This window comes from Gadus chalcogrammus, chromosome 22 (genome assembly GCF_026213295.1).
Source record: "Gadus chalcogrammus isolate NIFS_2021 chromosome 22, NIFS_Gcha_1.0, whole genome shotgun sequence".
NCBI lineage: Eukaryota > Metazoa > Chordata > Actinopteri > Gadiformes > Gadidae > Gadus > Gadus chalcogrammus.
In genome coordinates, this window is record NC_079433.1 from 18,298,497 (window position 1) to 18,308,496 (window position 10,000).

At 44.2% G+C, this 10,000-nt stretch overlaps 2 protein-coding genes across 13 annotated transcripts in view; both read right to left on the minus strand.

The window, feature by feature from the left end:
• The window catches only part of LOC130376296 (potassium voltage-gated channel subfamily KQT member 4-like), a 52,769-nt gene extending 51,481 nt beyond the window's left edge, over positions 1-1,288 (minus strand). For both annotated transcript variants that reach the window (XM_056583515.1, XM_056583514.1), the window contains exon 1: positions 471-1,288. In XM_056583515.1, coding sequence (XP_056439490.1) covers positions 471-772 — 302 coding nt within the window. In that variant the 5' untranslated portion in view covers positions 773-1,288. The remainder of the gene's footprint in view (positions 1-470) is intronic.
• A 4,575-nt stretch (positions 1,289-5,863) lies between these two features.
• Positions 5,864-10,000, minus strand: part of nfyc (nuclear transcription factor Y, gamma) — a 23,303-nt gene continuing 19,166 nt past the window's right edge. For 9 of the 11 annotated variants that reach the window (XM_056582449.1, XM_056582444.1, XM_056582454.1 and 6 more), the window contains 3 exons: positions 8,644-8,748; positions 8,481-8,534; positions 5,864-8,282 (listed from right to left, as the gene is read on the minus strand). In XM_056582449.1, the coding sequence (XP_056438424.1) occupies positions 8,163-8,282; positions 8,481-8,534; positions 8,644-8,748 (279 nt within the window). In that variant the 3' untranslated portion in view covers positions 5,864-8,162. The remainder of the gene's footprint in view (positions 8,283-8,480; positions 8,535-8,643; positions 8,749-10,000) is intronic. The other 2 variants (XM_056582455.1, XM_056582453.1) reach the window with 1 other exon arrangement.

Here is a 10,000-nt window from a genome sequence, read left to right on the forward strand (position 1 = left end):
AAATTAAACACAGATATGGCTAGTACATTTGCAGTGAAAGGACTAACTTTTTCTATTGCATTACGCACCGGTTGCGCTATCCGTAAAAACAAGTTGGAAAACGGAAACACATTAGGCCTACTGTGTTTCAAATTCTCCTAAGGAGATAGATAAAAACACATAGGTAGATCAGCATGCATCCAAACTTTGAACATAAAAAATTGCAATTAACCCGCGCCTCGCGGGTTTCGACTATTTATATTGAACATAAATGCCATTTTCAGGAGTTAATCAGATTGAGACAGGGGGAAACTGAGCAGGGAGTCCATGCTGATATAATAGCTGGCCTATATGCAGAAACAAACTTCTGAATAAGCAACACCACCTGCTCTTAACTGGAAAAACTCATTAGATCAACATGGTAAAAAAAAAAAAAAAACTTAACGGCACTCCACACAGTGGGTGATGCACAGAAACATGTTCCGACTCACATGAACGCGTGGTAGATGAACGCCCATCCTCGCGGCCTCTCCAGCACGTTGTACAAGTAATTCTGAAACTTTCGGTAGCGCTTGTTGGAGGCAGAAGAAGTCCCGCGCGTCCCGCGGGGCCCGGGCAACGGCGTCCCCAGCAGCCCCGTGCGGTGGTAGGGGTGTCCGCGCTCCGGGGTGGACGGCTCGCTTCTTTCCGTTTGGACGGCGGTAAGAGCGACGAATTCTACCCGCCTGTCGTCGCCTGAAGCTGGTGGCACCAGCATCCTGATGCCCCCGTTGTTGGAAGGACTCCCCAACATGCTCAGGCTGATGATGTGGAGTGACGATTGAAGACCATGCGAGGTGAAGTGTTACAGGGAATCGTGGGCATAGTAACGGGACAAAAGTTCTGTCTAGGTCATATTATTTTATCGCGGGGGGGAAATAAATAGAAACAAAAGTAAGTCTTTCTATCTTGACGTAGGATAAGAACGAGTCTTGCCAGTTGTCAATCCATTTGATTTCCTTAAATTGAAAGTTATCTATAAATCAACTCTCGGTCGCCAATGAAACAATTCACAATACTTTGACAGATCCGACGCGCTATAACGCGAGCCCCGAAGACCATTGTTAAACCTCAAATCGCAAGTCAGGTTATCCTGGTAAATAAATAATAAATAAACACCTAAATAAAGTTACCTTTTGCGATAACAATGTTACTATAAATCTATCGAGCGAGGACGAGATTCCATTCAATAAATAAAATAAAAACGTAACATGCAATTATGGATTGCTAGACCCCACAGAGGATTATACGATCAGCGCGTGAGGAAACACTGTTTGATTCAACCTAAACGCAGCCGCTCGTGCATCTGACTGGCTAGCGCAGTCCCTTCTCTGAAATGCCGATCTGAGATCCGCCACAATCGGAACCCTCGCGTCCCGCTCCTCTCGCGCGCGCCCTCCTCGTGCGCCTCACCGTTCCAAGGCTCACGAGCGGTGGGGCGCAGCGGTATAACTGCGATGAAGTCACACGTGTCGTGATTTCGGTTCCCGTATACATTCAACGCATTCAACGAGAGACAAACATGGGACCGCAAAAGATTCCGACGATATCCGATACAAAATGTTTAATAAAGTTGTGGACTGCACGCGGTGACAGACAGCTCGCGCAGGGATTTACGCGCTGTTTTATTGTGCGCGCTCATGTTCATCAAACTTATATTGTAGCAATCAGAGTCCCAAACAACATTCACTAATTAGGGGTAAGTAAAATAACCACCGACCATATAAGATTTTTTTTAAAAGGATAAGAAGTAGAATAACATTAACAAGTATGCTTCAAACCTTTGAAGCTTCTGAAACATGAGGTGATCTTTGGAACAACACAATTTACACGTTCGGGAAAACTTTGTCACCACCTCGTCTTATTTGGTACGAGTGACAAATGCGGCACTAAAATGAGAGTGTTAATCATGTGTGGAACAGAGGCCAAAAGCGACAGTGCTAGAGTCGGTACACCGCAGACAGGTGCAGGGAAAGGAGCCGGCGGGATCTACTGACTGACTGACCGACCGACTAGTCATCTCTCCGGTCGAGCGGTGGCATAGCCTACTAAATCGGTAACTCTGGCACGGGTGATGGTTGTTATGACACACATAATACAGTTTTAGCCCACAATGCACCGTTGAAAGATTAGCGGTGGAGCGGCCCTTGAGAAATGCATTGTGTGGGTGTCCCCAAACCAGGCAGCGCGCAACAACAGTGAACTACATTTGAATGACAAGGCAAAACCCGCCATAAGCCCGGAAACAGTCGGCCAAACCGATAATTAGCTTATAAATGTAAAAAAGTAAAGAAAAAAAAAGCATGGCATTCTGGTGCCATTTTTGCTAAATAAACCAATATATTGGATACAGCAAGTTTTTGCTTTGTTCTTGACTTATGTGAGGAATGCAAGTATGTGGCCCTTCCGCCATGGGGGGTGCAGGGTGGATTAACTGTTACCTGCCGGCCGGAGGAATGCTCCAGGGAATGTAAAGCTGTGATAAATCTCTGCCTTATTCAAAGGACCTAGTCCATAGGGATCCCTTTACATAATGTGCCTAAACATTCCCCTTTAATCTTATACACTTTGCGATAAGAAAGAGCTCTAGACTCTCAATTGCCCAAAACATCGACCCAAGTGACCTGCAACTTGACATTTTGAGGTTTTGACCCAAATTCTTCTGAATATTTGAATAACACCTCTATGTCGGGGGGAAGGATTGTGTGGACATGGGTGTATTTTAAACTATTAGAAGCACTATGGCATAAAATAATATGCTAGAAGGACTGATTCGCCTCACACTGTAGTGGAGAAATTTAGCTGACTACTTTGATATCTCATGGGATCATCATCAATCATCATGGCAGCCACTGTAAACTTAAATAATGTCAATTATGTTCCAGGGATTGATACCCAGAGGTGGGATGAGGGTTCCCTCTGTGCATAATGTTGCTCTCGGACTGACACCTATGGGTCACTCCCGTAACTGACATTGCTGCACTAAGCTTACAATGGAAGATTAGTGCGGGGCTGAGGTGGGGGGGAGGGGGGGGTGTTGATGGACAGTTTTGTCCTCAGATGGTAATGTCCTCGGGGACTTTCCACATCAATGTTTTTACCGGGGACAGCTCTTGTCCTCAGATCCCCACTCCTTAACCCGCCACCTCGGGTTACTCACGGCTCCGCCGCGGGTCGCCCGTCGGTGCGGGCCAGTTGGCCTGGGCTGGCACGGCACCTGACGCTGTCCTCCCCGAGGTGCCAAGGCCAGACCCCAGTCACAACAACACACAACAGGTGGCCAAGGTCACACTTTTAAATACTGTACCCTAGTATAAATACACAGCCGTGGGCACTGGGGTTCTACCGCACACCCAGTGTAAGGACTGCCTCACCTCCACCGCCATGATTCTCACTATGTCTATTTATTTTTGTTTGAAGCTCCCGTCTGGATGGACCCGATGGACATAAGTTAGGGTAGGCCATTTGTTTTAGGAGCATTTTTTTTTCCAACTGTTGAACTTCTCTTTGCATACCGAAAGGACTCAATAAAACAAATAAATCAAAAAGAAGAACAAAGTCTGGCATTTGTGGCTGGGGCAAGCAAGCTAGTCACGTTTTTAGGGAGGGTGGCTTTGGAGGGAGGTCTGAAGGGAATTTCAGATTGTATACTTTTGAAATCTAGCTTACTCTGGCTGGTTTGTCCAAATTGCCTACCCTAGCTTTCATAATATGGTAATACTCTTCTCTCCCCCTCCCTCTCTCAGCAGCATTAAAAGATATGTCTCAAGTGATGGCCCAAACAGATAAGGTGCGGGAACTCAAACTGTCCTTGAGGGATCAAATCTCGTAAGGTTTCTATTGCGCCCCAACACTCTGATGTATTTAGTCGCTATTATTTATATTATTCATATTATTTTTTTCATTGTTGTGCTCTTTGCTCCACTCCAATCCTTTTCTACTCACGCCCCACTGAATTCTGGGAGTCTGACGGCCACTCAGTAAACCACAGGGGAGCTCCGTCAGCAAGCTTGAGTAACAAACAGTCCCATAGCAAATTCACCCCCAGCACCCTGCTCCCACCACCCCAGAATGCTCTGATTTCCGTTAAGCTTTGCTTTGGCTTCCCCGGATAGCATTGCTTGGTTGGAATTTTTGCAATATATTTTCTATCATTTTTTTTTTATCTCCCTTTGATCCTTTTTAACCCATTATGATTTTTTATTCAGCGGTGGAAAACATCTAAAAACAGGGAGGCCGAGAGAGGCTGGCTGGAGACAGGGGTTACAGCTCAATCTGGTGCTGCTCAGTGTTTGTTCGGCTGGGGATGACGGCTGTTGACCTGAGTCAAGTCTTTGGGGAGATGAGAGGACAGTGTCCAACTGCTTCCAACACCACCGCATTCAGACCCCTTGCGAGCAGCACATCCAAACCATCACGTAGCCGCGGCCAAACTGACATCGGGAGTTAACATCAAATGTTTATTGGTGCATCTATTTTAGAATACAAGTGTCCATGGTTACAGGTCCGGAATACAGCAACTGAAGGGCAAGAGTGAGTTAGACAGGAAATTACATTTAACTGCAAAATGACCTCGCTCATTGAGTCCCTTATGAACAAGTCAAAAGCTTCTTTGTGTCAGAACTTCTTCCATTGCTTTATTCACCGCATGACTAAGCAGACGTTTTATATAAAAGTGAAGCCTTTTTACCTAAAACTAGTCTTGAAGGAGCTAGAGAGTCACACTAAAACAACCCAAACTGAAACGTGTGTGGGTGCTATTAAAAGCTGTAGCTGTGGCTGAAAAAACACACGGCAAACATCCACTGGAGCGCTGATGCAGCAGCCATGGCTTCTTGTAAGCCTTCAGCAGTTCAGGGTTCAAAGCCCTCGACTCGCGTGTGGAATGTATACATCAACATGTCTCAGTCCCTGCGGCTTCCAGTTAATGCAGCGTTTTGTTTGATGCTATAGGATCAATAAGCCATCAGAAATTGCAAACTCATGCACGGGGAACGGTGTAGCTTACACCGATCATCCTTTCTTAATGGAACCTGGGAGACCTAATGGCCTTCTAGAAGACCTGATGGTCCTCTGGTTCTGTTTAGATCTTCTACCTCCAATCACTAAGCATGACTCAATCTATGAGGGAATATAAAAACAGATACCTTCAAGAAAACATACATTGATTAAATATTGAAACTGATATGCTTTGGAACGCACCAGCAAACAAATGCATAGAAATGGATCATGAGGTAGTCTTTCTCATGGCATTGAGTTGATGGGTGCTGCTTTAGAGAGCACAGTAGTAGAATGACATGCAGTGACATCTACTAATCTCATTCAAGTGCCTGCGGTCAACACACAGCACTAGATATAATTCCCCTGGTGGTTAGGTAGCAAGATGAGGGTCTTGAATGGAGAATATTCCTGCACGGGGATCGTTCTACTTTTACAATATTCCCATCACATCATCGCAGCAAAGGCCAGCATGACAGCCTCAAGAGGTTGGCTAAAACACATTTTCCAAAACACCTCCATGATAGATCAAACTCCTAGTCAAAGCACCTGTCCACTTCTGTTTGGATATTTGTCACTCACCGAGTGAGGCCAACTGTGGCTGTGGACACATCACAAGGCTCGGAGGGAAGCTCAATCAGTCATAAGCAATTTATCTGCCGAAGGTTTGCCTTGATCTGACTGGACTGGCAAGCCAAGAAAAATACCAGCAGACAATCCTCATCACGGTTGGTTTGAGGTCCAACTTTCACACAACCCTGGCGGTTCTTGTTAGACATAACAGAAGCAAGCATGAGTCTGCAGTTGTTAATTCTGTTTTTGTTCAGCCATTAAGTCCAACAACAAAAGGCCGTAAGAGGTTTGTGGAGGTGTAACCCGTGACCCCCTCGTCTACTGAAACCAACAAAGAAAACTACTTTCTGTGAAGTTCTTATTTGAGAACTTCACAGAAAATGTATAACTAGGAAACATCTGGAATCTGATTGAAAAACTTTGCGTAACCACAACCAGGTAAACATTGAGATTCCTCAACAGAAAATGTATTTTAAAGATCACAAGGGAAACTTCTAGATCTTAGAACTGAAGCCCAACCTCTACCAACCAGGGACGCTGCTTGGGTCCTTCACTGGCCAGCTATCAGAAAGATGTTTCCTGGGTTCATTTCAATGGAGCTCTACGACTTTAACGTGTCAGATGTCAAGGGTCCTTTTAATGTGTTATCACAAAGTTGGAAAGAAAAGCAGTTTATACATTCAAAGACGATCTGAGGAGGGCTGACAGTAATGATTTCGGCCTTGGAGGCCTATACCCTGTGAGGAGAGTCATTCTTGAGCAATAAGACTACACACCACCTTTCTCCACTGCTTCGTTTTCTGTCCCACCATAATTACTTTCTTCCTTTTAAGATTTAGGTCGGATAAGGAATGCGGGCTGATCTCGCAGGGGCTGAGCAGTCTCCAACCGACTCGTGACGCTATTGTTAACTGATGGAACCAGAACCAAGTCCAAGATATTAAGACGGCAGAAGAAAAAAAGCTTAGCATTGTTTATAGTCTCTTACTCAGGTGAAACTTTAAAGGTTCTCATTGATTTCGACATTTTTGCCACAAAAACTGTCTTGCTGTGAACTTTGGAAGTGTCTATGCTGCTATAAAAATAGCCTTGTTATAAAATGTGGGACTTTAGAGCCGCGACTTAGTAATAAATCAGGATATTGCAAGTGCTGGTTCAATAACTTTGTTCAGTTCAGTACTGCCCCCCTATGGCCAATACAGGTATATATATACTGTCTATTTCATCCATTTCGTTTTTAATAAAAAGAAAAAATAAAAAAACGAGTACAAAAAGCACGTTAAGGTTTTTATTAAATTTTTCTCACAAACAGTCTGTTTACAAAAAGGAACATCAAAAATAAAATTTGTACCTATTTGTTGCATATCATGCTGGCAGTTTAAACTACATGCAAAAAAAAACTAAATAATAACAACATTGATAATAATGATCATTACTGTACACAATATAGAGAAAGAATGTATTGAAAACAACTGTTCGGTTTAAAAAATAGGGAAATGGGGCGTTTCTTTCAAAAAAGTCATGGGTTTGTATGTGAAACGTACAAAAACTGAAATTAGCACTTCAAATCCCCCCTACTGAAGAGCATGGGGAGATAAGGGACTGCATAGTGACCTAGGACAGCACTGTTATGCAGAGGACAGATTCACAGGAGACTGAGGGAGGGACGTAGAGAGAGAGGGAGATGGAGACGATTGGAAAACCATGATAAAGTAGAGCTGATGAACATTGGTAGGGGCTAGTGCAGACGTAGGCACGCACAAATACCCTCATGACCCATCTTCATCCCCCAGAATCCACGCTAAAAACACCTTAATAAACTAACTCAACATCATCATTGACTTCTACTGGGTTCTGGTGTCAACATTAAGCCCCCTCCACAACTCCAAACAAGCTAATGTGATGTATATGGCTTCGAATCGAATAATTAAATCTTAGACACATTACTTTATGGCTGGAATACAGTAGGTGCAGCAGAAGAACTCTACTACATCTTTACAAGGGAGCCCACAGAACGATGAGACACAAGGCCAGGAGGGACAGGAGGGGGTTGGGGTCAAATCTCAAGGCGCTCCTGGAATCAAGGCCCCGACCATCTCCCACGTGCCGGAGCGCCGGGGTGGGGGGAGGAGCAAGGGAGAGGATGGTCTACTGGGATCCAGGTGTGACCAGGACCACCAACTTGTTGACTGACTTGATTTCATATTGACAACAAGAGGAGGACGAGAGGTGAACTGTGTGTGCATGTGCGTGTGTGTATATAAATAATATGTTAGTTGAACTGGTAAAACTGCATTACACTGCCGGGTGGGGTGTTCCTTTTTGTTTTATTAAGATCAGTTTTTTGTACAAAAAAAAAATCAGTGAGGTGGGTGGCCTTCCAGTCCTGGTATGTACAAAAACCATCACAGCGCTCAGAACCATGGTTGAGTGAGCACTAACAGTGGGTCACGCAGTGGGACAAATCCCACTGCTGACATCTGGTGAGCTGGTGTGTCTGTCTGTGTCTGTCTGTGTCTGTGTGTCTGTCACTGTGTCTGCGTCAGTGAACGGGGGAGGGAGGCACGTGGAGCTCATTCGGTGGTGACCTGTGTGACCTGTCCGTCTGCGCTCTGATTGGTCGACTGGATGAACATGGGCTGCGTGAGCTCCTGTCCCGCGGGCATCGTCACCTGCTGGATCTGATACAACTGCTGTGAGAGGGGGGGAGAGAGACGCAGGGGGTGAGCGAGAGACACACACCCAGTGGAAGAGATGAAGCAGACAGTGTGTCTGTCTCAGTGTGTGAGCTTTGTCATCACATAAGCAGGACAATGAACAGAGTTTCATCCCTAACCCTTTTACTTTAAGGGGTTAACATTTATTTTAGCGTCTTCCTCGTCATGTTTTACCTGTCCGTCGGTAAACTGGTTGAATTGCTGGCCTTGCTGTACTTCCTGTGTGATCTGGCGGATGGAGAGAGACCAACGACGTGAGCAGTCTGGTTACAGCTGAGGGTAATACTTGTGAACTGCAGGTGTGCTGTGCTGAACACTCTTTAGGTCTTCATGTTACCTGCTGGGCGTTACCAAGCGTCTGGATCTGTCCCTGCACCACCTGTGTCCCGGACATCGGTTGGGCCAGTCGGATGTACTGCAGTTGCCCTGTGTTGAGCTGCACCTACAAGTACACACCACAAGAGGGTGGCAACCCCTGCTTTTAGAGCACGCGTGTGTTTAGTATAAACTACAGAGACCAAGACAGACAATACATTACTCTAGAACCAATCTCTGTAAAGAGGACCAACAATGAGCCAATTGATCAATCCGATGCGTTCACCTATTTTACCCATTTGGTTAAAAGTTATTTTCTGAAAACAATACTGCGGATGATATCTCCACAACTGCAAGGGATATAATATGAAATCTTGGTACCAAAAAGCCAAAAAAAAAGAAAGCATGTGAGATTGTTGTAAAGGTGTGGGATTTGAAAACTAGCTGGTTAGAATGAATAAAGCTAAAACGTAAGTGGGAGATTAAATCTTTTGCCTAAAATAAGTAATGTTTTAGATTGAAAACCACCTAGACCATTTTCAGTTAGTAGCCCTGTTTATTGTCATAGCACGGCATATGATGAAAACCAGGGTCAATATTTGATGGCAATAAAGGGAAGTAGAGCAAAGATATAGAGGTTTTAGTAGGTCAGGGAGAATAGAATTGAATGACACCAAGCCAAACAATTGCACCATATGGCCACCCGATGGAGACAAACATAAGTTCTGACTGAAGGCAATTTACCTATTCCCTTAACCCTCTCTTAGCATTAGAAACGACATGTTTAGTCGCATAATGGTGCCCAGACATTGGTTTATCTGTTTATGTTGGCTTTATGCGATCAAAGTCAACATTGATGTAAAAAACAATTGTAGAAATTGAACAAGATAAGACATCATTGTTGGTTCTACAAAGAAAAAGTTTGTTGTTTGCTGTTGAGGTTTTCTGCCACTAGTTAGACAAGTTTTAGTTACAGAGTTATATGCTTTTGACTTTTAGAATCAGGGGAGTCCAAACTTTCATTTGATATTTAGCTTGTACAGAATAAATCATTTGAAAAGAGAGCTTCTAGTTTGCATATATTATGCAGTGATGAAATACATACTTTTTTTTTGTTAAATGCTCTTATTTTGTTTGTGATTTAAATTGTCCATTGTCTAACTGTTTAGAGGTGTCTCACATCACCTTATCAACAGTTTAAATGCCTGAAGACACCTTTGAAATTCAGAGGGGAGGGGCTTTACCCGGATACGGGTCGTTTCGGTATGCAGAGCTCTTATGCAATGTAAACGGTTTTGTAAAAAAGCCTGTAGTATTATCATCACTAGAATTCACGCTGGAACTACTATGACTAATAAGCGTCTTGCAGTGAAATCGGC